Source organism: Salmo trutta, chromosome 14, assembly GCF_901001165.1.
Source record: "Salmo trutta chromosome 14, fSalTru1.1, whole genome shotgun sequence".
In the NCBI taxonomy this organism is placed as follows: Eukaryota; Metazoa; Chordata; class Actinopteri; order Salmoniformes; family Salmonidae; genus Salmo; species Salmo trutta.
The window spans coordinates 32,287,633-32,315,243 of NC_042970.1; the positions used below are offsets into that span (position 1 = coordinate 32,287,633).

Genomic DNA, 27,611 nt, shown 5'->3' on the forward strand with positions numbered 1-27,611 from the left:
AATGAATTAAATAAATATAACCCATTCAGCAATCTACACACAATACCCCATAATGACAAAGCAAAAACCGAAACCATTTATTTACAAAGGTATTCAGACCCTTTGCTATGAGACTTGAAATTGAGCTCAGGTGCATCTTGTTTCCCTTGATTTTCCTTGATGTTTCTACAACTTGATTGGAGTCCACCTGTGGTAAATTCAATTGATTGGACATGATTTTGAAAGGCACACACCTGTCTATATAAGGTCCCACAGTTAAAGTGCATGTCAGAGCAAAAACCAAGCTATGAGGTTGAAGGAATTGTCTGTAGAGCACTGAGACAGGATTGAGTTGAGGCACAGATCTGAGGAAGGGTACCAAAAAAATATCTGCAGCGTTTAAGGTCCCCAAGAACACAGTGGCCTCCGTCATTCTTAAATAGAAGAATTTTGGAACCACCAAGAATCTTCTTAGAGCTGGCTGCCTGGCCAAACTGAGCAATTGGGGGAGAATTGCCTTGGTCAGGGAGGTGACCAAGAACCTGATGGTCACTCTGACAGAGCTCTAGAGTTCCTCTGTGGAGATGGGAGAACCTTCCAGAAGGACAACCATCTCTGTAGCACTCCACCAATCAGGCCTTTATGGTAGAGTGGCCAGACGGAAGCCACTCCTCAGTAAAAAGCACCTGACAGCCTGCTTGGAGTTTGTCAAAAGGCACCTTAAGACTCTCAGACCATGAGAAACAAGATCTAATAATACCAAGATTGAACTCTTTGGCCTGAATGCCAAGCATCATGTCTGGAGGAAACCTGGCACCATCCCTACGGTGAAGCATGGTGGTGGCAGAATCATGCCGTGGGGATGTTTTTCAGTAGCAGGGACTGGGATACTAGTCAGGATTGAGGGAAAGATGAACGGAGCAAAGTACAGTAATCCTTGATGATAACCTGCTCAGGACCTCAGCCTGGGGCGGAAGTTCACATTCCAACAGGACAATGATGCTAAGCACACAGCCAAGACAATGCAGGAGTGGCTTCAGGACAAATCTCTGGATGTCCTTGAGGCCCAGCCAGAGCCCGGACTTGAACCTGATCGAATATCTCTGGAGAAACCTGAAAATGGCTGTGCAGCAACGCTCCCCTTCCAACCTGACAGCGCTTGAGAGGATTGCAGAGAAGAATGTGGGGAAACTCCAAGTACAGGTGTGCCAAGCTTGTAGTGTCATACCCAAGACTCGAGGCTGTATTCGCTGCAAAAGGTACTTCAACAAAGTACTGAATAAAGGGTCTGAATTATGTAAATGTGATGTTTCAGTTTATTTTGATAAATTAGCAATTTATAAAATCCTGTTTTTGCTTTGTCATTATGGGGTAGTGTATGTAAATTAATTGGGGGGGGGGATAATTTAATCAAATTTAGAATAATGCTGTAACCTACCAAAATATGGATAAAGTCAAGGTCTGAATACTTTCTGAAGGCACTGTATATTACTTTAGACTGCACAGCCATAAAGAGTACACTATATATACAAACGTATGTCGACACCCCTTCAAATTAGTGGATTTGTCTATTTAAGCCATACAATCTCCATAGACAAACATTGGCGGTAGAATGGCCTTACGGAAGAGCTCAGTGACTTTCAACGTGGCACTGTCATAGGATGCCACCTTTCCAACAAGTCAGTTCGTCAAATTTATGCCCTGCTCGAGCTGCCCCGGTCAACTAAAAGTGATGTTATTGTGAATTGGAAACTTCTAGGAGCATCAGTGTTAGTGGTAGGTCACACAAGCTCACAGAACGGGACCACCAAGTGCTGAAGCGTGTAGTGTAAAAATGGTCTGTCCTCAGGTGCAACACTCCCCACTGAGTTCCAAACTGCTCCCTGCAGCAAGGTCAGCACAAAAATTGTTTGTCAGGAGCTTCATGAAATGGGTTTCCATTGCCGAACAGCTCCACACAAGCCTAAGGTCGCAATGCCAAGCGTTGGCTGGAGTGGTGTAAAGCTCGCTCCCGTTGGACTCTGGAGCAGTGGAAGCGGGTTCTCTGGCGTGATGAATCACACTTCACCATCTGGCATTCTGACTGACAAATCTGGGTTTGGTGGATGCCAGGAGAACGCTACCAACGCATAGTGCCAACGCATAGTGCCAACTGTAACATTTGGTGGAGTTGGCATAATGGTCTGGGGATGTTTTTGATGGTTCACCTTTGGGATGAATTGGAACACCTACTGCGAGTCAGGCCTAATCGCCCAACATCAGTGCCCGACCTCACTAATGCTGTTGTGGCTGAATGGAAGCAAGTCACTGCAGCAATGTTCCAACATCTAGTGGAAAGCCTTCCCAGAAGAGTGGAGGCTGTTATAGCAGCAAAGGGGGAGACCAACTCCATATTAATGCCCATGATTTTGGAATGAGATGAACAGGTGTCCACATACTTTTAGTCATGTAGTGTATATAATTGATGCCTGGACCATTCAGTTTCACTTTAATCAGAGGTTTCTGATTATATATGACGAGAACTGTGGAGGTGTGGTGAAAAATAACATTTGCTTGATAAGATTTAAAAGGAAACTTACATGGATGGAAAGTGTGCCACATTTTTTTCTATTATTAACAGCACCCATAGACTTACGTGATTGTAATGCCTGAACACAAGTATATAATTTAAATTTCAACGACTTCTGCCTACATCTCCCAGTGAGCAATGAGCTGAGCAAGTGGCGATTGAATATGACGTTACGTTTTGTTCTATAAAGGCCCTCCCCTTTCTTCGTCACGTCCTCTTTCAATTTGGTGTCTTCGCTGTAGAGGTAAGAAACATTGAATTCTGTCCCAAAACAAATCCAACTAAATCAGTAGTAATTGCTTGCCATCCGTTACATTCAACAACTTTGTTATCTGTAATTGCAGACACATCTCCACAAGATGAGAGCAAAGGTGAGTTGATAAATATCTAACTTCATATTAGCGGGCTTTTGTTTGACTCATTGTCATTAAGCAGTGGCTAGCTACATAACGCTATATACACATTTCTCTGACAACGTGCCTAAATAGTTGGCTTCCTATATTATGGAAACATTGGCTGTATTCAATATTACATTAAAGGGTAAACGCTTAATTGGCACGAGTTTTTTGAATGTTGGATATACAATTTGCTTCACCCATGGCGTATTAGCTAACGTTTGCTAGCTTGACCACGTTGGCGAACTTGGTTTCACGGCCCAATGGCGCACAAGGTACTAGCAATATTACTTGTAATGTATTTTGTAGATTTCGGGAGTGGCTTATATTAGCAGGATAAATGATACTGTTCACCAGTGTCATGCCTACTGCGTGTTTGTATGGTCTTAACTCCTAACCTTGTGACGCATGGTCCGCATTGCCATGCCAGATATTCACATGTCTTCCTGTTTAGATCCGCAGCTTGTGCTGTAAACATGAATGAATACTTGTTTGCATGTGACTCTTAAATTTCCTTTTTTATTTTTTTTAGTGGAGGAAGAAGCGTATGCGCAGGTAAGGATCACTTCCTTTTAGGATTTTCATCTGAATGTTGATGTTGCTTTGTAGTTTCGTTCAGATAAGCATGGTACTCCAGTCTTAACATGGACACAGCACACATTTGCAATTAACTATCTACTACAATAGATTTGACAACCATGCATATGACTGTTTTTTTTAGGCTCATAAGAGTTCAATCCAGGATGTATGTTGAATGTTTGTTCATTTGGGGTGGCAGGTAGCCAAGTGGTTAGAGAATTGGGCCAGTAACCACAAGGTTGCTGGATCGAATCCCCGAGGTGACAACTTAAATCTGTTTCCCAGAACAAGGCAGTTAACTTAGCCTACCGGGGACCGTGTGTCATTGTAAATAAGAATTTGTTCTTAACTGACTTGCCTAGTTAAATAAACGTTAAATTTTAAATACTAAATGAGCACACAGCAATGGTGGGATTAATGCTAATCATTGTAGGGACTTTTACAATCAAACTGACATGCTGTGTTTGGTATGTAATGATGCAGCTCTGGTCACTAATTGACACTTTCTGGTCTTTGTAGGCTGAAGCGTAAAAGGCGAAAGATGAGGCAGAGGTCCAAATAGACTGGCCCATTCCCCTACTGCTGTGATTGTTTTTCCCCACCCACTCCAAGCCCCCTGTTTGAAGCCAGCGGTCCATGATTTGCAAAGAGCTGAACCATGGTTGTCTGAAGCCGGTCTCATTGGTGTGAAGGACGGATCCCGCATACCCAGCCCTCTACTCTGCCAATGGCACCTGGCTGTTGACTACTGCTAGAATCTCTCCTGTTGTTGTTGGACTCTGGCCTTTTACCACCTGCACAGCTGATTTGTTGTGAAGACCATAATAAATATTTGGTTTACTAACTACATTACTGTCTCTAAACATTGATTGAAGTTCATATCAAAGTTTATTGGTCACACATTTAGCAGATGTTATTGCAGGTTTAGTGAAATTCATGTCTTTCGCTCCACCCAACTTGCACTACACTTATGCTTTTGATAATGTTAACTAATATCTAGGGAACCAGTTGGGATGCTTTTGAAGCACAATTTGGTTTACATTTGTACAGCTGTAGGCTTTGAAATGCCCTGGGGATCAAGTAATATAGTTGAGGTTCTGGCCTTCTCTGGGGCATATGAAGGTGACATCGACGAGGCCTTGTACTATTGTGCCTGTCCTAACAAATGACTCATGGTCAGTTGCACAAACACTGTGGAATAATGGTACTATAAAAATCGCTTGCAGGTCTCTTGTTTGGTGTGAACTGGAAGCCTGGTCTGTTGGCGCCATCTAGTGGCGATTTGAGGCAAACGGCTAATGGGAACAAACTACTTTAAATTCTTACGTTCCTTAACAGTAAGTTCTCTTAGATGCCTGATTGGCATGTTCCCTCTGCTCTTAGTCACATCCTGACTGGTGTTGCAACTGCACTGCCTGTGACCGGAAGGTGCAGACAGCCCAGCGCAAGGCCTGCAACTGCCAAAGACTCCAGCAACCCCAGATACTTCTGTGCTGCTGCCCAGCAGGTGGTACCGGTGCAGTTTCTATCCCCTGGCAGTAACACTTATGGCTAACTACTGCTTTCCTGCCCACATACTGTCCACATTGGTTGCCATTCATATTTATCTTGCTATTGGTCGCTTTTCTTTTAACTATCTTCTACATTGTAGAATAGTGAAGACTGAAATAACACATGGAATCGTGTTGCCGAAATCAAAAATTATCAGAATTTCTTCAAAGTAGCCACCCTTTGCCTTGACAGCTTTGCGCACTTGGCATTCTCTCAACCAGCTTCATGAGGAATGCTTTTCCAACAGTCTTGAAGGAGTTTGCACTTTTCCTTCACTCTGCGGTCCAACTCGTCCCAAACCATCTAAACTGGGTTGAGGTCAGGTGATCTGATGCAGCACTCCTCTCCTTGGTGAAATAGCCCTTACACAACCTGGAAGTGTGTTATTGGTATTTGTCCTGTTGAAAAACAAATGATAGTCCCACTAAGCCCAAACCAGATGGGATATCGCTGTAGAATGCTGTGGTAGCCATGCTGGTTAAGTGTGCCTTGAATTCTAAATAAATCACTGTCACAGGCAAAGCACCATCACACCATGTTTCACGGTGGGAACCACACATGCGGAGATAATCCGTTCACCTACTCTCGCAAAGATGGTTGGAACCAACAATCTGAAATGTGGACTCATCAGACCATAGGATAGATTTCCACCGGTCTAACATCCATTGCTCATGTTTCTTGGCCCAAGCAAGTCTCCTTATTGGTGTCCTTTAGTAGTGGTTTCTTTGCAGCAATTCGACCATGAAGGCTTGATTCACACAGCATCTGAACAGTTGATGAGATGTGTCTGTAAATTAAACTCTGAAGCATTTATTTGGGTTGCAATCTGAGGTGCAGTTAACTAATGAACTTATCCTCTGCAGCGGCGGTAAGTCTAGGTCTTCCTTCCTGTGGCGGTCCACATGAGAGCCAGTTTCATCATAGCGCTTTTGCAACTGCACTTGAAGAAACATTCAAAGTTCTTATTTTTTTGAATTGACTGACCATGTCTTAATGATGGACTGTCTTTTCTCTTTGCTTATTTGAGATGTTCTTGCCATAACATGGACTTGGTATTTTACCAAATAGGGCTATCTACTGTATACCACTCCCTACCTTGTCACAACACCACTGATTGGCTCAAACACATTAAGAAGGAAAGAAATTCCACAAATTAACTTTTAACAAGGTACACCTGTTAATTGAAATGCATTCCAGGATACTACCTCATAAAGCTGGTTGAGAAAATGCCAAGCGTGTGCAAAGCTGTCATCAAGGCAGAGTGGCTACTTTGAAGAATCTCAAATATAAATCATATTTTGATTTGACACTTTTTTGGTTACTACATGATTCCATATGTGTTATTTCATAGTTTTGATGTCTTCACTACAATGTAGAAAATAGTTAAATAAAGAAAAACCCTTAAACGAGTAGGCATGTCCAAACGTTTGACTGGTACTGTCTATTCTCATGCGCAACGCGGAGTGCCTGGACATAGCCCTTAGCTGTGGTAAATTGGAAATACACCACAAACCCCCGAGGTGCCTTATTGCTATTTTAAACTGGTTAGCAACCTAATTAGAGCAGTAAAAATACATGTTTTGGCATACCAGTGGTATACTGTCTGATTACCACGACTGTCAGCCAATCAGCATTCAGGGCTCGAGCCACCCAGTTTATAAATTACCGTTAGTATATTACCATAAGTATATATATATTCCTGCTATCAGTCACTTTTCACCCTGGTTTACATGTATATTCTACTATCAGTCACTTTTTATTTATAAATCCACCTCAACCGCTCCAGTACCCCAGACATTTGGCAGTGACCTGTATGTACTTGCGTTCTCGTGTTTCTTACTCACATTGTAGTTTTTGTGTGGTTGACATTTTTTATATTGTTGGGAAAGAGCTATCAAGGTACGGTTTTACACCTGCTGTATCCTGTGCACGTAGCGAATAAACTTCGAAACTTGAAATAATTCCCTTAACCCAAAATTCATAATTAATTTTGAAAACAGGAATACAAGACTAGCTCCTTCCACTGAGGGACGATAGTGAGTCGTTTTCGACGCATACCCTGCGATAAGACACCACTGAGAAAGAAGTCTAAACCATTTTTTTTACAGTCTATGGTGTAAACAGAAGGATATGGCCGACGAGAGGGGTGCAGGCGACAACAATATCAACGACAACATGGGCAACCAACTACAACTTTTACCCGGTAAATGTGTCTTCAGTTGAATTGCATTGGTATACTAGTGTACTGAATACGTTGGTTATTGTAAATGGTAAAGCCTCGTTATGAAAGCCAAAATCAGTTTTGTATTCTGCAAAGAATCGAGGCCACACCACTTCAAGTGACAGAGCATAATCAACTCACTCAATCGCTGTCGCAGTCAAGCAATTATTTTTATTTTTTATCTTGACGGATTGATTGCTTGTTTTATAATTTGTAATATCTTGCTAGCTAGCTATGGAATTGTTTCAACAGACTGTAATTAAACTGTCTATTTAGCTAGCTAGCTACCATGTATGCTAATGTGATTTAATCCCCAGTTGATAGTCATGTCAGTCTACTTGTACTTGGCATTAAGATGCAGTAGCTTGCCAGAGCTAGGTTTTTTGGTCTGTGTGTATGATCACTGGTAATCATCATCTAAATGCATGTCCAACAGGTTATGCTGTTGTCAACACAATGACTAAGGGAAATACTTTTTTTTTTTTTACAATGGGGTCATTTGAAGTCAAAGAGAAAGTACATATTTGCTTGTTTAAGTATGTATTGCGTGCCACTCACTATTATAGAAAATGAAGAGGAAGAGGAGAATGAGATGGAGACTGAGGACCGTGAGGATGCAGAGGATGCAGAAAAACCAAACATAAACTTTGACCCCAGTCTTCCAACTTCACATGCTGTGGGTTTTATATTTACTTCTACAAAGTATTGTTGTGCAGCTGTATCAGTATTCAGTATGGGGTTTTCTACACACACAGTACTAATTCTTCTTTCCGTATCTGGGAAATGCTTCCCTTCTGCCTTTTAATCACTTAGTCAGTAATTTATTCAAATAAGCAGTGCAGTTAGATTTGCCTACTGATTCCAGTAGTGCTGTTTCTTCGTGTATCTGATAATGTCTCTCCCTCTAATGCCCCCTTCACTCCCAGTACCTGGGCTCAGACATGGAGGAGTTTCATGGGCGCACGGTGCATGATGACGACAGCTGCCAGACCATCCCAGTGCTGCCATTCACAGCTGTCATGCTAATCCCAGGACAGACCCTGCCGCTGCAGCTCTTCAGACCGCAGGAGGTCAGCATGATGCGAAGCATTATCCAGAGAGACCGCACCTTTGCTGTTCTCGCACACAGGTATGGCGGGAGAGAGGAAGAGGAGGACGGCATAGGGGGACGGAGGGAGAGTGTATGGGTTCAGAAAGAGTGGGAATCGTAATGGGCTGCATTCCAATTGGCTACCCCTCTCCACAAAGTTTTCTCTTGCTCATTCTCTGTTATGTATTAGAATGCATTCGATTGGTGTGTGAGCATGGCTAGAGTAGAGCACAATAGGGTGTTGCTAAATAGATGTCTGTATTCTCTCCCCCCCAGTGAAACAGGCGAGGTGCAGGCAGAGTTTGGGACGACAGCTGAGATCTATGCTTACCGGGAGGAGCAGGAGTACGGCATTGAGACAGTCAAAGTGAAGGCAGTCGGACGGCAGCGGTTCAAGGTCCATGAGATCAGAACCCAAGCAGATGGGTGAGTGGAACTAAATGTTACTGACCAGACCAGAACGACCTAGAACCTCGTAGAACCTGGGCATAGTAATGAGTAAAACGGCTAATAAGACACAGACCAACATATATCCAATCTGTCTATCAGTTGAGCTTCACTCTGACTTTCATCATCATTTTCAGATTCATAAAGGCATTATCTTCATGGCCATTACAGTTGAAGTGGGAAGTTTACATACACTTAGGTTGGAGTCATTAAAACTTGTTTTTCAACCACTCCTCAAATTTCTTGTTAAGAAACTATAGTTTTGTCAAGTCGGTTAGGACATCTACTTTGTGCATGACACAAGTAATTTTTCCATCAATTGTTTACAGACAGATTATTTCACTTAGAATTTACTGTATCACAATTCCAGTGGGTCAGAAATGTACATACACTAAGTTGAGTGTGCCTTTAAACAGCTTGGAAAATTCCAGAAAAGTATGTCATGGTTTTAGAAGCCTCTGCTAGGCTAATTGCCATAATTTGAGTCAATTGGAGGTGTACCTGTGGATGCATTTCAAGGCCTACCTTCAAACTCAGTACCTCTTTGCTTGACATCATGGGAAAATCAAAAGAAATCAGCCAAGACCTCAGAAAAGAAACTGTTGATCTCCACAAGTCTGGTTCATCCTTGGGAGCAATTTCCAAACGCCTGAAGGGTACCACGTTCATCTGTACAAACAATAGTACGCAAGTATTAACACCATGGGACCACGCAGCCGTCATACCGCTCAGGAAGGCGATGCGTTCTGTCTCCTAGAGATGAACGTACTTTGGTGCGAAAAGTGCAATTAATCCCAGAACAATAGCAAAGGACCTTGTGAAGATACTGGAGGAAACAGGTACAAAAGTATCTATATGCACAGTAAAACAAGTTCTATATTGACATAACCTGTAAGGCTGCTCAGCAAGGAAGAATCCAATGCTCCAAAACCACCATAAAAAATCCAGACTACGGTTTGCAACTGCACATGGGGACAAAGATCGTACTTTTTGGAGAAATGTCCTCTGGTCTGATGAAACAAAAATAGAACTGTTTGGCCATAATGACCATCGTTATGTTTGGAGGAAAATGTCAGCAATTGTGAAAAACTGAGTTTAAATGTAGTTGGCTAAGGTGTATGTAAACTTCCGACTTCAACTGTAAATAGAGATTATGTATGTATGAGCAGGAAATATTTTGTAAGTGATACCATAAGTAACCACAAGATGGAAAACTCTATTTGTATCATCTGAGTGGGAAAGCACATAAGACAGTATTCCCTATAAGGGGTGGACAATCATATATCCTCAGAGACAGTGGTAAACCAATTGTTTTGTGACCAGCAGTATATAGTTACAGCAGTGTTTCTTTCCCAAATACATGGTTGTTGAGAGGTAGAATACAGAAGGTGCAATTTCGAAATTTGGTTGTGCATAAGCAATTCCTTTTGATATTTCAGTCACTAAGCAGGTTTCCATCCAAACTGTCTCTAACCAGAATAGAAAGAGGAGTGGGAGGCCCCGGTGCACAACTGAGCAAGAGGACAAGTACATTACAGTGTCTAGTTTGAGAAACAGATGCCTCACAAGTCCTCAACTGGCAGCTTCATTAAATAGTACCCGCAAAACACCAGTCTCAACGTCAACAGTGAAGAGGCGACTCCGGAATGCTGGCCTTCTAGGCAGAGTTGCAAAGGAAAAGGCATATCTCAGACTGGCCAATAAAAAGAAAAGTTAAAGATGGGCAAAAGAACACTGACACTGGACAGAGGAACTCTGCCTAGAAGGCCAGCATTCCGGAGTCGCCTCTTCACTGTTGACGTTGAGACTGGTGTTTTGTGGGTACTATTTAATGAAGCTGCCAGTTCATTACCAGTCAAAATTTTGGACACACATTTTCTTTATTTTGACTTATTTTGACTATTTTCTACATTGTAGAATAATAGTGAAGACATCAAAACTACGAAATAACACATGGAATCATTTAGTAACCAAAAAAGTGTTAAACAAATCAAAATATATTTGAGATTCTTAAAAGTTGCCACCCTTTGCCTTGATGACAGCTTTGCACACCTTGGCATTCTCTCAACCAGCTTCATGAGGAATGCTTTCCCAACAGTCTTGAAGCAGTTCCCACAATGCTGATCACTTGACTCCTTCACTCTGCGGGTCAACTCATCCCAAACCATTTCAATTTGGTTGAGGTCGGGTGATTGTGGAGGCCAGGTCATCTGATGCAGCACTCCATCACTCTCCTTGGTAAAATAGCCCTTACACAGCCTGAAGGTGTAACTACATGATTCCATATGTGTTATTTCATAGTTTTGATATCTTCACTATTATTCTACAATCTAGAAAATAGTTAAAATAATGAAAAACTCTTGCATGAGTAGTTGTGTCCACATTTTTGACTGGTACTGTACATGCACACTGAACGAAAATATAAACGCAACATATAAAGTGGTCCCATGTTTCATGAGCTAAGATCACAGAAATTGTAAATACACACAAAAAGCATATCAAGAATATGATTAAACAACAGGATAATTACACAGGTGCACCTTGTGCTGCGGGCACAATAAAAGGCCATTCTAAAATGTGCAGTTTTGTCACACAACACAATGCCACCGATGTCTCAAGTTTAGAGGGAGCGTGCAATTGGCATGCTTACTGCAGGAATGTCCACCAGAGCTGTTGACAGAGAATTTAATGTTCATTTGTCTACCATAAACCGCCTCCAATGTTGAATTAGGCAGTATATCCAGCCAGCCTCACAACCACAGACCACATGTAACCACGCCAGCCCAGGACCTCCATATCCGGCTTCTTCACCTGCGGTGTCATTTGAGACCATCCACCCGGGCAGCTGATGAAACTGAGGAGTATTTCTGTCTGTAATAAAACTCTTTTGTGGGGAAAAACTAACGCTGATTGGCTAGGCCAGCTCCCCAGTGTGTGGGCCTTTACCCTCCCAAGCCCAATCATGGCTGTGCCTCTGCCCAGTCATTAATTGGGGCCTAATTTATTTTTTTATTTTTGATTTACTGATTTCTTTATATGATCTGTAACTCAGTAAAATCGTTGAAATTGCTACATGTTGGATTTATATTTTTGTTCAGTATAATAATCATCATTCGAAATAAACTTGTGGTCATCCCACTATGACTTGGGAAAGCATGCAGTTTATTCGGCGACATAATAAATAAGTTACGATGAACTTCAAATGGTGGTCAAAGTGCAAGTTGATGAGCTTGATGGTCATTTCCAATAAATATCGAGGGGCTCATCCTGTTGACATGATGATCGATGCTTGGCTGCCATTTGACAAATAAAAATTCTCGCACTTTTAATAATCCATAATAGGTGTCTACAGACCCTGGTTCGATTCCAGGCTGTATCACAACCGGCCGTGATTGGGAGTCCCATAGGGCGGCGCACAATTGGCCCAGCATCGTTTTGGTTTGGCTGGGGTAGGCCGTCATTGTAAATAAGAATTTGTTCTTAACTGACTTGCCTAGTTAAATAAATACAACAATACCCACACTATTTCTGCGAGCTGTTGGCTAGAGAGCACGTGCCAATACCAGAGTGGGCACATTCACTATCTAACGCTACATTTATTGTGTCAAAAAACATCAGTAGAGTTGGAAATGTGATGGAAATCCATTTAACAAGCCCAATTTTATTAGGCAGATTTTATAATATTCCCATAAATCTGTCGCCAATTGGATGGAAACCAAGCTAGTGTCAGTCAGCTAGCTAACAACTTTTGGATTGGTAAATTAGTAGCGCCAGCTATTTAAACTTGTAGTAATCATGGCGGAATACCGACTGGGCACGAAGCCATTTATTTTGTTAGTCACTCTCACTCACTCAGATGTTAATATGACATGGCATAAGTCATGGCATGGTGGGTAGAATTGCAGGAAAGTATCTGTAAAACTGAAGCTATGGTTTAAACTGGCGTTGTTGTTCTGTAACACAGTTTACTCATAATTTAATCCAAATTTTAACTGAGGAACTTTTAAATTTAGTAACATTTTTGCCGCAACTAAAGTTTCTGCAGATAGGGAAGGTGCGAACATTTTCAGTTTCTTCATTGAATAGTTAAATATCTCACACAGTTCAGTTCATATTACATTCCAACATATATGAGACATGGAGGAAGAACAGGCTGCTGCACCTGGTTATTATAGAGATTTACCGCTCACTGATTAAGCTGTTCTAGAACTTTACGTCACTAAGATCCTCATTACCATGGAAACCCCATGTGTTCCATGTACATTAATAGTGTTTATAATGATATCTCTCGCGTCTTCAGTCGGTCTATTCATTAGTAGGTGTACATAGACCCCCTGAGGTCAAAACAATTTGGACCTGTTGGTGCACTTGGTGACTTACCTATGATTGTGTCGGCGGTCATTTACCCTACACTGTGATCACCCTGCGATCTATACACCCTGGTGACCGCTTCAACATGTGTCTACTGTTTATTAGCATTGAAATAGTCATCAGTCCCACAGAGAAAATACATTACATATAGAGTACATACAGTGAGGGAAAAAGTATTTGGTCCCCTGCTGATTTTGTACGTTTGCCCACTGACAAAGAAATGACCAGTCTATAATTTTAATGGTAGGTTTATTTGAACAGTGAGAGACAGAATAACAACAAAACAATCCAGAAAAACGCATGTCAAAAATGTTATAAATTGATTTGCATTTTAATGAGGGAAATAAGTATTTGACCCCCTCTCAATCAGAAAGATATCTGGCTCCCAGGTGTCTTTTATACAGGTAACGAGCTGAGATTAGGAGCACACTCTTAAAGGGAGTGCTCCTAATCTCAGTTTGTTACCTGTATAAAAGACACCTGTCCACAGAAGCAATCAATCAATCAGATTCCAAACTCTCCACCATGGCCAAGACCAAAGAGCTTTCCATGGATGTCAGGGACAAGATTGTAGACCTACACAAGGCTGGAATGGGCTACAAGACCATTGCCAAGCAGCTTGGTGAGAAGGTGACAACAGTTGGTGCGATTATTCGCAAATGGAAGAAACACAAAAGAACTGTCAATCTCCCTCGGCCTGGGGCTCCATGCAAGATCTCACCTCATGGAGTTGCAATGATCATGAGAACGGTGAGGAATCAGCCCAGAACTACACGGGAGGATCTTGTCAATGATCTCAAGGCAGCTGGGACCATAGTCACCAAGAAAACAATTGGTAACACACTACGCCATGAAGGACTGAAATCCTGCAGCGCCCGCAAGGTCCCCCTGCTCAAGAAAGCACATATACATGCCCGTCTGAAGTTTGCCAATGAACATCTGAATGATTCAGAGGACAACTGGGTGAAAGTGTTGTGGTCAGATGAGACCAAAATGGAGCTCTTTGGCATCAACTCAATTCGCCGTGTTTGGAGGAGGAGGAATGCTGCCTATGACCCCAAGAACACCATCCCCCCGGTCAAACATGGAGGTGGAAACATTATGCTTTGGGGGTGTTTTTCTGCTAAGGGGACAGGACAACTTCACCGCATCAAAGGGACGATGGACGGGGCCGTGTACCGTCAAATCTTGGGTGAGAACCTCCTTCCCTCAGCCAGGGCATTGAAAATGGGTCGTGGATGGGTATTCCAGCATGACAATGACCCAAAACACACGGCCAAGGCAACAAAGGATTGGCTCAAGAAGAAGCACATTAAGGTCCTGGAGTGGCCTAGCCAGTCTCCAGACCTTAATCCCATAGAAAATCTGTGGAGGGAGCTGAAGGTTCGAGTTGCCAAACGTCATCCTCGAAACATTAATGACTTGGAGAATATCTGCAAAGAGCAGTGGGACAAAATCCCTCCTGAGAGGTGTGCAAACCTGGTGGCCAACTACAAGAAACGTCTGACCTCTGATTGCCAACAAGGGTTTTGCCACCAAGTACTAAGTCATGTTTTGCAGAGGGGTCAAATACTTATTTCCCTCATTAAAATGCAAATACATTTATAACATTCTTGACATGCGTTTTTCTGGATTGTTTTGTTATTCTGTCTCTCACTGTTCAAATAAACCTACCATTAAAATTATAGACTGGTCATTTCTTTGTCAGTGGGCAAACGTACAAAATCCACAGGGGATCAAGTACTTTTTTCCCTCACTGTACATCCATGAATGTATTCATCTCAAAGGCAAGCCTTTCGCCTCTGACATGGTTATATACCAGCAAATAGGCCTAGTAGCAGAGATTCAGCACCATGGATAGCGCAGTGGTTGATCAAATCACTGTGAATCTGACTAGTCAAGCCTGTGCACTCACTTTTGTTATTGTAACATGGAACAATGTAGCAGATGTCCATTTCCTCAAGCACGTTTGTAGACACAGTGTACCAGTCGTTTTGTTAACACTGAGTAGCTGCAGTTTATATTTTGAGCATCTGCCAGTATCACAAAGCTAGTTTGGAGATTTGGGAATGCGAGATGGAGATTGCCTTCAGTAAATGTGTTGAGAGGAGGCCTGTAGCATGGAAATAATAGTAAGCAATACAATTTAAAGTCATGCACGTAAGTGATGTTTTCTTTTGGGGACTTTATGTTGAGTAGGCCTAGGCTAAATATGGTTGGCTGCTAGCATTGTGATGACTGGTCTAATGTATGAATGAAGCCAGAGAGTTAATATATCCGGCAGGGTTTTCTCCAAAGAATGTAAGACCTTGTGGAGTGGCTGTTTTTAAGGGCAGGTACCACACCATAATATGGTATGTTTGTGCTCTGTGTCCGGCTTATGCAGATATTCGCACAAGCTATTAGCAATGAGCACCCCTTCTAGGATGTTTTTATATCATCTGAGGAATGTTTGTACCAAATGTCTTGCTTTTATTTGTTGCATAACAGTTTTTATGGTCAAATACTTTTATTATGGAAGCCATTTTGGATTTATGCAAAAAACTCTATTCCTGGTAAAATGTTAATGTGCACCCCTTCTGGGATGTTGTCACCTGAGGAATGTTTGCACCAAATTGCATACTTTAATCCACCACGTAATGTTTTTTTCACTAAGGCCCCAGATTATCTCCTCTCTCTGATGAAGTATGCTTTTGCTTTGTAATTGAAATGCAAAGTATACATACCTAAGGGTTTATTCACTATCTTGATCTAGCCCCCAATTCTCTCTGTCTTCTCTCTTGTCTCTTCCAGGATCAGACAGGCCAAGGTGCAGATCCTCCCCGAGCGGATTCTACCAGACCCCCTGACCGCAGTGCAGCTCACGCCCCTGTCCCGCCTCCACATGCACCCCTCCTCCAGACCCCCCGCCCAGAGCTGCAAACAGGCCCAGCGCTGGTGGGCCACCTACCGCCAGGTCCGACACACATTATTCTTGTGGAAATTAGGAACGGGGAGGGATGGAGTCAACGTTAATTGTTTGTTAGGGTGTTGTTTAAGATGCCGAGGAGAGGTGGCAGTCTTCAAGCCGAGACATACAAAACATGAGATGTGTTCAAATCAAGGCCCAACCTTATGAAGTGTTCATATAAACTTGTTTTAGCTAGAACAGACATGCTTCTTTGTCATAAAAAAAAGAAAACATATCCGCTCTTTATACAGTTGCTCACTCCTGAATGCGACCTGGCATCCCAGTGTTTGTGTTCAACAATGAAGATGAATAAAGATGTTCTCTTGCTGAGGTGTTGTTGTCTGTGTGTTTGCCTCTGTCCTCCTCAGAGGAAGTTCCACTGTGCCAACATGACCTCATGGCCTTCCTGGGTCTACGCCCTCTATGACTCTGTGAGTACTGAATGCCCTGCTCATCTCTGCTCTGTAGGTTAGTGTGCTAACCTATCAGGGCTAGATATAACTACTGTGTGTGTACAGACATAACATTTCCACTGGAACATGATTGAGCTGATTTATTCCATAATGCGTTTCAGAGAAATACTGTAAGTGAGTTTAGTGACTGTTATGACACACATCTTGTTTGTAACATGGTTTCTTGTGTTTGTCTCCCAGGAGACTCTGATGAAGAGAGTGAAGAGACAGCTCCATGAGTGGGACGAGAACCTCAAGGATGATTCCCTCCCCACAAACGCTATAGGTACAACTGTCCTCTAGGCCATGTATACTGTGTATATACACTGAACAAAAAAATAAATGAAACAATTTCAAAGATTTTACTGATTTACAGTTCCTATAAGGAAATCAGTCAATTGGAATAAATTCATTAGGCCCTAATTTATGGATTTTACATGACTGGGAATACAGATATGCATCTGTTGGTCACAGATACCTTTAAAAAAAGGTTAGGGGTGTGGATCAGAAAACCAGTCAGTATCTGGTGTGACCACCATTTGCCTCATGCAGCGTGACACATCTCCTTCACATATAGTTGATCAGGCTGTTGATTGTGGCCTGTGGTTCCACTCCTCTTCGATGGCTGTGCGAAGTTGCTGGATATTGGCAGGAACTGGAACGCTGTCGTACACGTCAATCCAGAGCATCCCAAACATGCTTCAGGCAATGGAAGAACAAGGACATTTTCACTTGGTTTGCGGTTGTGAAGCTGGCTGGACGTACTGCCAAAAGCTCTGGTCCACATACAGTGGGGGAAAAAAGTATTTGATCCCCTGCTGATTTTGTACGTTTTGGCCACTGACAAAGAAATGATCAGTCTATAATTTTAATGGTAGGTTTATTTGAACAGTGAGAGACAGAATAACAACAAAAATATCCAGAAAAATGCATGTCAACAATGTTATAAATTGATTTGCATTTTAATGAGAGAAATAAGTATTTGACCCCCTCTCAATCAGAAAGATTTCTGTCTCCCAGGTGTTTTTTATACAGGTAACGAGCTGAGATTAGGAGCACACTCTTAAAGGGAGTGCTCCTAATCTCAGCTTGTTACCTGTAAAAAAGACACCTGTCCACAGAAGCAATCAATCAATCAATCAGATTCCAAACTCTCCACCATGGCCAAGACCAAAGAGCTCTCCAAGGATGTCAGGGACAAGATTGTAGACCTACACAAGGCTGGAATGGGCTATAAGACCATCGCCAAGCAGCTTGGTGAGAACGTGACAACATTTGGTGCGATTATTCTGAAATGGAAGAAACACAAAAGAACTGTCAATCTCCCTCGGCCTGGGGCTCCATGCAAGATCTCACCTCGTGGAGTTGCAATGATCATGAGAAATGTGAGGAATCAGCCCAGAACTACACGGGAGGATCTTGTCAATGATCTCAAGGCAGCTGGGACCATAGTAACCAAGAAAACAATTGGTAACACACTACGCCGTGAAGGACTGAAATCCTGCAGCGCCCGCAAGTCCCCCTGCTCAAGAATACATACACATGCTCGTCTGAAGTTTGCCAATGAACATCTGAATGATTCAGAGGAAAACTGGTGAACGTGTTGTGGTCAGATGAGACCAAAATGGAGCTCTTTGACATCAACTCAACTCGTATATGAGCCCTCCTTTGTTGCCTTGGCCGTGTTTGGAGGAGGCATCAAAGGGACGATGGACGGGGCCATGCATCGTCAAATCTTGGGTGAGAACCTCCTTCCCTCAGCCAGGGCATTGAAAATGGGTCGTGGATGGGTATTCCAGCATGACAATGACCCAAAACACACGGCCAAGGCAACAAAGGAGGGCTGAAGAAGCACATTAAGGTCCTGGAGTGGCCTAGCCAGCCTCCAGACCTTAATCCCATAGAAAATCTGTGGAGGGAGCTGAAGGTTCGAGTTTCCAAACGTCAGGCTCGAAACCTTAATGACTTGGAGAAGATCTGCAAAGAGGAGTGGGACAAAATCCCTCCTGAGATGTGTGCAAACCTGGTGGCCAACTACAAGAAACGTCTGACCTCTGTGATTGCCAACAAGGGTTTTGCCACCAAGTACTAAGTCATGTTTTGCAGAGGGGGTCAAATACTTATTTCCCTCATTAAAATGCAAATCATTTTATAACATTTTTGACATGCGCTTTTCTGGATTTTTTTGTTGTTATTCTGTCTCTCACTGTTCAAATAAACCTACTATTAAAATTATAGACTGATCATTTCTTTGTAGGTGGGCAAACGTACAAAATCAGCAGGGGATCAAATACTTTTTCCCCCCACTGTACCTACGGTCATCATGCCAATTGCACGCTCCTTCAACTTGAGACATCTGTGGCATTGCGTTTGCGTGACAAAACATCACATTTTAGAGGGGCCTTTTATGGTCCCCAGCACAAAGTACACATGTGTAATGATTGATATGCCACACCTGTCAGGTAGATGGATTATCTTGGCAAAGGAGAAATGCTAACTAACAGGGATGTAATCAAATTTGTGCTCAAGATTTGAGAGCAATAAGCTTTTTGTGTGTATGGAAAAGTTCTTGGATCTTTTATCTCAGCTCATTTAACATGGGACCAACACTTTACATGCTGCATTTTATATTTTTGTTCAGAGTATATATGCCACCTAAAATCTTTTAGAGTACTACTGACAATCTCACGGAATTCAAATCCTGAACTGTAATATTCCTGCTCCCACTCCTTCCTGCCAGATTTCTCCTATAGAGTGGCGGCCTGTCTGCCCATAGATGATGCCCTTCGGCTCCAGCTGCTGAAGATTGGCAGTGCCATCCAGAGGCTGCGCTGTGAGCTGGACATCATGGCCCGGGTGAGCACAGACACAGACATGTGCGCCCACGCACAGAGCCAGAAATACACATCACTAAACCTTACAATTTAGCACTGACCATCCACACACTGTCTGATATGTACCCTTAAACACACAACACACATCCATCCAGCTGTATCGACTGACTCCCCGACTGATCTGTCTAACCTCTGACCCCCTACTCCTCCCTGCTGTTCTGTGGCAAACGGCCCTGTCTCTCTCTCTTCCCTCTCCTCTAATGTGCTAGTGTCTATATACTGATCAAAAATGTAAATGCAGCATGTGACAATTTCAAGATTTACAGTTCATATAAGGAAATCAGTCAATTGAAATGAATTCATTAGGCCCTAATCTATGGATTTCACATGACTGGGCAGGGGCACAGCCAAGGGTGGGCCTGGGAGGGCATTGGCACGCCCACTTGCGAGCCAGGACCACCCACTGGGGAGCCAGGCTCAGCCAATCAGAATCAGTTTTTCCCCACTAAAGGGCTTTATTACAGACAGAAATACTCCTCAGTTTCATCATCTGTCCGGGTGGCTGGTCTCAGACGATCCTGCAGACGAAGAATCCGGATGTGGGGGTCCTGGGCTGGTATGGTTAAACGTGGTCTGCGGTTTTTAGTCCGGTTGGACGTACTACCAAATTGTCTAAAACAACATTACATTCTCTGGCAACAGCTCTGATGGACATTCCTGCAGTCAGCATGCCAATTGCATGCTCCCTCAAAACTTGAGACATCTGTGGCATTGTGTTGTGTGACAAAGTTGCACATTTTAGAGTGACCTTTTATTGTCCCCAGCACAAGGTGCACCTGTGTAATGATCATGTTGTTTAATCAGCTTCTTGATATGCCACACCTGTCAGGTGGATGGATTATCTTGGCATAGGAGAAATGCTCACCAACAGGGATGTAGACACATTTGTGCACCAAATTTGAAAGAAACCAGACTTTTGTGTGTATGGAACTTTTCATGAAACATGGGACCAGCACTTGTTTGGTTTTATATTTTTGTTCAGTATATTTAGCCACTGCCTATATACTGTATAGTGATGATAATTTCCCCTCTGAGTCGGTGGGTCGGAGATGCTGCCTTCCTTTGTGAATTCTCTAATGCATTGAGAGCTGTTACAGTGCTACTTCCCTAAACCCTACCTCCATCATCACCCTCATCTCCACTCTGACCACTCTGCACCCCCTGCTATGATTTCATCACTCTGACCACTCTGCACCCCCTGCTATGATTTCATCACTCAGAGCCTGCACCACTGCTTGAAGATAATTAGCACTCATGCTGCTGCCTGGAGAAAGAGGGTTATAAAGAGAAACACCTGGCCCTTCTGAGGTGCTTGTTAGTACAGGCAATAACTACGGGGATGTTTGCTTCTGCTACAGAAGTCTGGTGGATTGAACATGAAGTCACATTAGTTGTCTTTTTTTCCTACAGTGCACCTCGCTGTGTTGCAAGCAGTGCCAAGATACAGAGATCACCACCAAGAACGAGATCTTCAGGTGAGGGAGAGATGCACCTAGACTCTGAATAGTGTCTGTCGAGTAGTCTAACACTGGTTGTCAGAGTGAGATGGTAGTGTTGTGATAAACAGGCACCCAAAAGCAGAGGCAATGAGCTTCTCCAGACCCATTTCTGGTTCTGTGCAGCCCTACTAGGGAACGGGCAGCTATACACTGAGTATATAAAACATTAAGAACATCTTCTCTTTCCATGACATAGGCAGACCAGGTGAAAGCTATGATCCCTTATGTCACTTGTTAAATCCACTTCAATCAGTGTAGATGAAGGGGAGGAGACAGGTTAAAGAAGGATTTTTAACCCTTGAGACAATTGAGACATGGATTGTGTATATGAACCATTCACAGGGTGATTGGGCAAGACAAAGATTTAAGTGCCGTTGAACAGGGTATGATAATAGGTGCCAGGCGCGCTGGTTTGAGTGTGTCAAGAACTGCAACGCTGCTGGGTTTTTCACGCTCAACCGTTTCCGGTCTGTATCAGGAATGGTCCACCACCCGAAGGACATCCAGCCAACTTGACACAACTGTGGGAAGCATTGGAGTCAACACAGTCCAGCGTGCCTGTAGAACGCTTTCAACACCTTGTAGAGTCCATGCCCTGACGAATTGAGTCTGTTCTGAGGTCAAAAGGGACGGTGAAACTCAATATTAGGAAGGTGTTCCTAATGTTTGGTATACTCAGTGTACATAACTGATGACTGATGTGTTTAATACAGTATACGTTTCAAACACACTAGATTAATGATGCTGCAGGTGCATTTGTACTCTGCTCAAATGAGAGCGATGAAGGAAGGATTAAGCAGAAGTCTCTTGTTTGACATTCATCTAGTTAGGTTTCATAACCAACTTTCTGTCTACTGTCCCATTCAGTTGGGCTAAACTGTCTGACCTGTACCTTACCACAGCCTTAGCCACCTGGCCTGGGGTCATTGTAGTATGTTTGTATAATTTTAGAATATTTGTAGTTTTAGTATATTTCTATACCAGTACTTAAAATGTTTGCATGTCATTTTCTACAGTCAATTCAGCTGCTATTTGTACAGTGTGGTTTAGACTATTTTTTTATTTTTATCTCTACCATGTCTCCTCTCTCTTCTCCTGCAGCCTGTCTCTGTACGGCCCCATGGCAGCCTATGTCAACCCCCACGGCTACGTCCATGAGACCCTGACCGTCTACAAAGCCAGCAACCTCAACCTGGTCGGTAGGCCGTCCACGCTCCACAGCTGGTTTCCAGGGTAATGCCTCTCTATACATGACACGCACATATAAAGTACCAGTCATAAGTTTGGACACATCTACTCATTCCATGGTTTTTCTTTATTTTTACAATTTTCTACATTGTAAAATAATAGTGAAGACATCAAAACTATGAAATAACACATATGGAATCATGTAGTAACCAAAAGAAGTGTTAAACAAATCAAAATCTATTTTATATTTGAGATTCTTCAAAGTAGTCACCTTTGCCTTGACGACAGCTTTGCACACTCTTGGCATTCTCTCAACCAGCTTCATGAGGAATGCTTTTCCAACAGAGTTCCCACATATGGTCAGCACTTGTTGGCTGCTTTTCCTTCACTCTGCGGTCCAACTCATCCCAAACCATCTCAATTGGGTTGAGGTCAGGTGATTGTTGAGGCCAGGTCATCTGATGCAGCACTCCCATCACTCTCATTGGTCAAATATGTTTTGGGTCACTGTCCTGTTGAAAAACAAATTTTAGTCCCACTAAGCACAAACCAGATGGTATGGTGAAGATGTAACATTCTGAAAGTAGCCAATTGGCTTCAGTTGGCCGGTGTGTGACCATTGCAAAAGTTGTTTGACTTTGGATACCCTATCCTAACTAGCCCCATAGGGATATCCAAAGTGAAATCAAATTTAGCACGGTCAGTGTGCGTTCCACACCCATGTGTTTAGTGGACATTACGATTGGGTCGTGTGCAGCTGCACTTCAAATTCAGTGTTTCCCCTATATTCATTAAGCAGCGGTGATCCACCACTGCTAAATTGTTGCCGCCGCTGCAAAAAAGTATGTAAAGCATGTAATAAATTAAAAAAAACATGTCATGTTTGTAAATATATATTTCTGCCGAGACGCGATAGCCGTGGGCTCAATGACTGGAAGTGACAGTCATTTGGCAGAATGAAGTCTATGGGAACAGCTAGAAATAGCAATTCCCCCCCCCCCGATGCACTGGATTTGTTTTTATGGGAAACACTTCAATTGATGATTACTTGGGTGCTGCCAGCTGTGGACATGTGGGCCGGATTGAAATAAAAATAAACCCAACCCAAGGAAAGCTTACATCCCGCAAATCTCAGTTTGGGACGATACTGACTTTGACCAAAATTATCCTATTTACATTTTGTAGTCTATTTTGACACTAGAATGCATGTTTCTGACTCATATTATGCACACAGGCCGTTTTCAACCAGAGAAGTTGTTTTTTTGGTTAATTTGCGCTTTAATACCTTATTTGGTCCAGGAATAATCTAAGCTGCTAAAGACTTGAAAACAAAAGTGTCTGGCCCTTTGGTGTACTGTCATTTATGGTATTGTTTGTCATTTTTGGTACGTCGTCAATATGCTAAATGTATATATATTTTTTGACATAGTTCTCCTTGCAGGGATGCCTTACACATACAGCAGCTGTGTGTGTGGGTGCCTGGGTACATAACATCAGGCTTGACCGAGGTATTGACGTAGAACCTGAACTGATTGAAGAGAAGTGGAGCGCTCCACGGGCTTCTCAGTGGTTCTGTAACGTAAGGGCCCCTTCAACCAACGCCGCTCCTCATAAATGGTCCCCAGTATGCATTTTCTGCATGAGACAATGCATTTGTGCCGGTGTTAGCCTCCAGTAATAATAATGACAGTAATAACGGCCTCCACTTATTCTCCTCGAGGGCTGGTCAAGCTGAGTCTTATTCAAGTCCTCTCAGAGTGGAGGTATGGAGGGGTAGGGGGAAGAAAGGGGTTTTGCTCCACTCAACCTCTATGTGCCACACTGCTTTTCTGGGGAAGGGTGCTTTTACAGCCTGTTAGCATAAGGTGTTCTGCGAAGACTTGTTGTAGAGAGAGCAACAGACCCACAAGATGGCAGTTTTAGGCTGTATACTGGTGTTTGTCAGTATACAGCCTATTTGAATTGCCAGTGCTGCTGGGTGATACTTGTCATGCAGCCACTTCAAATGGTATGCTGTTGCCAAGAAGAGAACACTGGGATACGTCTTCATTTGACAGGTGTCAGATGAGAGGCTGGAGGGGAGTGGTTAGTCTGTGTGCCTTGCTTCCATCTCCCGCCGCCGTTCCCACGTGAAAGCCAACAAAGGCTTTGGTCTGAGGAGGAAATGAGGCTGGAACAAATAGAGAGGAGATGCGAGTGGATTGTATTGATTAGACACACTCTGTTCTTTCTCAGTGTAATATCTGGGAAGGAGAGCCTCCAAGAGCCTTAGGCCTCTATTAGCTGATGATTAGAACAATACTATCTGGTATGCCATATATGTTGAGGGGGATTTGAAAGACAACCAACTAGGGTATTCGTTTCTGTGTCAGGTGCCTTATGACAACAATAATAAGAAATGTGGCATGCAGCACAAATGCATGAGGACTAATATGTTCTTTCTGTTTTTCCTCTCTCCCTTCCCCCTCAGGTATGCCTGGACGATCGCTCAGTGTCGTACCTGTGCTTCACACATGGGCTGGAAGTTCACAGCCACCAAGAAAGACTTGTCCCCTCCTCGTTTCTGGGGCTTGACCCGCTCGGCCATGCTGCCCCGCATCCCCCAGACTGAGGGTGAGGAGGGGGACGAGGGCTCCCGCCTGCTCTGCCTGTGACAACATGGGGACCTCTCCTCCCCACCCCCCATGTCCTCAACGGGTCTTCGATCGCCCCACCCTGTCCACTGGGCAAGGGTCTCTATTTTAGTAATTGATGCGTCCCGCCCAACCCCCTGACAGCCATGGCAGCACATTCATCATATTAGTGTAAAGGTCATCCTGCTTTAAAATGGCATTTTCTAACATGGGGGGGCGAGAGAGAGCAAGGAGGAGGTGGGAGGGGTGTTTTGTTCCTGACTGCAGGGACACTGGTGATGGAATGCGTTGCACATCGACAGATAGATGTGGGGAATGGATCAAGAGATTAGTTCTGCAACACGGCATATCTTCCCCATAGCATGCTCCTCTTGACCTGTCTGTATGGCTGTCTACTGTGGTCTGTCTATCCAGCTTCTATCCTATTTGCCACAGACACGGCACGCACCAGTGCATTGCCACTTGCTGTTAAACATAGTAGGTGTGACTTTGCATGCGGTATCCAGCTAGGTGTATATAGTGTTATAGACAGCCATCAAGAGGACCTTCAGTCCCCATAATCTATCTCTAAACAAACCAATCAATAGAAAGCCACTTGTGATTCAAGTCCACCGTTTGTCCTTGATGTGTTTCTCAGAGAAGCTCAGTTCAGCTGGATCGGGTCATGGAGAGTTAAACCATGTCAAATCCACGGTTTAGACGCTGTACGTACATATGAAAGTATACTGCTTTTACAAGGATGTATCATGCCTTTGTTTCATATGCCCGTTGAATGCATATGATGGAGGAATTCGGAACATGAACAATGTAAGGAAGCTATTGCTTTATTTTGAAATGTGTGGAAATATATTATTTGATTGGTTTTCATATTTTCACATTGTTTAAAATGTACAGTATATGTAATACACATGTAGAGATAGAGGTTTCTATTTTGAAACGGGTGGAGGCCCATTGAACTGCAAGAGACTGTTCCTCTGAAGACAAGGAGTACCTCTGGTTAGTGAAGACTAGAGTTGGTTTGATGCCTGGTGTAATATAGACTTAGATAGTAGGGCACAAGGCAGTGGAGCCAGAGATACTAGAATTTCAGTCTTTCGCCATGGTTCTATATGTGATGTTGCTGCACTAAGGGCATGGCTGGATGGCGTGCCTATGGTCCAAATCAATGTCTAATGAGCCACACAATTAAATGGGACATTGTGTTAATTAGCCTGTATTGGTTGAAAATGGCAACATCATATCAAGTGTTACCTACATAACTATATTTTTGTTTAGATCAATGTATTTGTTTTAAATTAAGAATTGTATTCCTTGCTGATGTACAAGGTTATTTTGGCTCATGTTTGTAAGTAACCAATAAGAATCAATGATAGCAATTCTGCTCTGATATAACTGATTTATCTATGTAGAACCTCGACACACTTGCCCCTCCCATTGCCGTGTATTTCCATTTTAGAACATGTAATACATGATTGATTTGTTCAGCTCAATTATCAACATTTGAGTAAAGTAATTCCACGCAATAAGAAATGTTCTACAATATGATTGAGATTGTCTTTTTTCTTTTTTTCCCTTGAGTTTTGTTAAGATTAATTTTTAAAAAGTGTTTATATGTGATGTCCCAGTGGGTAAACCTTAAAGGTCCAATGCAGCCATTTTTATATCAAAACATTACGACCAGGAATGTGACTTTCCCAAAGCGCATCCTTTGTTGGCACCTCCCAGGGCATTAGAACTGATTCCAGAGGCCGACCCAAAACAATTCCGCCGGAGGAGAGTGTGCCGGAGTGGTCTTCTAGTGAGGCTTCGGATGCGCGCACATCACCCACCGCTTCCGTGTATATTACTCGCTAATGTTCAGTCCCTAGTTAAAAGTCAACGAAATCAGGGCAATAGTTGCTTTCCAAAGAGATATCCGGGATTGTAACAGTCTGTTTCACGGAAACATGGCTAGCTTGGGACATGCTGTCGGAGTCAGTACAGCCAACGGGATTTTCAGTGAATCGTGCCAATAGGAATAAACATCTCTCCTGTAAAAAGAAGGGCGGGGGTGTATGTTTCATGATTAACGACTCATGGCGTAATTGTAACAACATACAGGAACTCAAGTCCTTTTGTTCACCTGACCTAGAATTCCTCACAATCAAATGCCGACCGTATTATCGCCCAAGAGAACTCTCCTCGGTTGTCACAGCCGTGTATATCCCCCCGCAAGCGGATACCAAGATGGCCGCCAAGGAACTTCACTGGACTTTATGCAAACTGGAAACCATATATCCTGAGGCTGCATTTATTGTAGCTGGGGATTTTAACAAAGGTAATTTGAGAACAAGACTACCTAAATGCCATCAGCATATCGATCGCAGTATACAAGCTAGTAACACGCTTAACCATTGCTACTCTAACTTCCGCGATGCATACGAGGCCCTCCCCCGCCCTCCTTTTGGCAAATCTGACCATGACTCCATCTTGTTGCTTCCCTCCTGTAGCATTGGCGCAAAACTGAAAGCATGTACCACCGCATTTAATCATGGCAAGGCAACTGGGAATATAGCCAAATACAAACAGTGTAGTTATTCCCTCCATAAGGTAATCAAACAAGCAAAGTGTCAGTATAGAGACAAAGTGGAGTCGCAATTCAACGGCTCAAACACGAGACTTATGTGGCAGGGTCTACAGACAATCACGGATGACAAAAAGAAAACCAGCCCTGTTGCGGACATCGTCTTGCTTCCAGACAAATTAAACAACTTCTTTGTGTGCTTTGAGGACAATACAGTGCCACCGACACAT

At 43.1% G+C, this 27,611-nt stretch overlaps 1 protein-coding gene and 1 long non-coding RNA gene across 2 annotated transcripts; both read left to right on the plus strand.

Moving 5' to 3' along the window:
• Positions 1 to 2,722: 2,722 nt before the first annotated feature.
• On the plus strand, positions 2,723 to 4,371 carry LOC115207846 (uncharacterized). Its single transcript, XR_003881065.1, has 4 exons — positions 2,723 to 2,792; positions 2,893 to 2,919; positions 3,476 to 3,498; positions 4,042 to 4,371. It is a non-coding gene; the product is annotated as an uncharacterized LOC115207846 (long non-coding RNA).
• Positions 4,372 to 7,141: 2,770 nt separating this feature from the next.
• On the plus strand, positions 7,142 to 26,363 carry crbn (cereblon). Its single transcript, XM_029775348.1, has 11 exons — positions 7,142 to 7,276; positions 7,861 to 7,970; positions 8,221 to 8,423; positions 8,661 to 8,810; positions 15,996 to 16,158; positions 16,521 to 16,583; positions 16,806 to 16,890; positions 19,345 to 19,460; positions 20,909 to 20,973; positions 22,099 to 22,230; positions 24,656 to 26,363. Exons 1-11 carry the CDS (start codon positions 7,204 to 7,206, stop codon positions 24,837 to 24,839), a joined length of 1,344 nt encoding a protein of 447 aa, XP_029631208.1. The 5' UTR covers positions 7,142 to 7,203; the 3' UTR covers positions 24,840 to 26,363.
• The last annotated feature ends 1,248 nt before the right edge of the window (positions 26,364 to 27,611 follow it).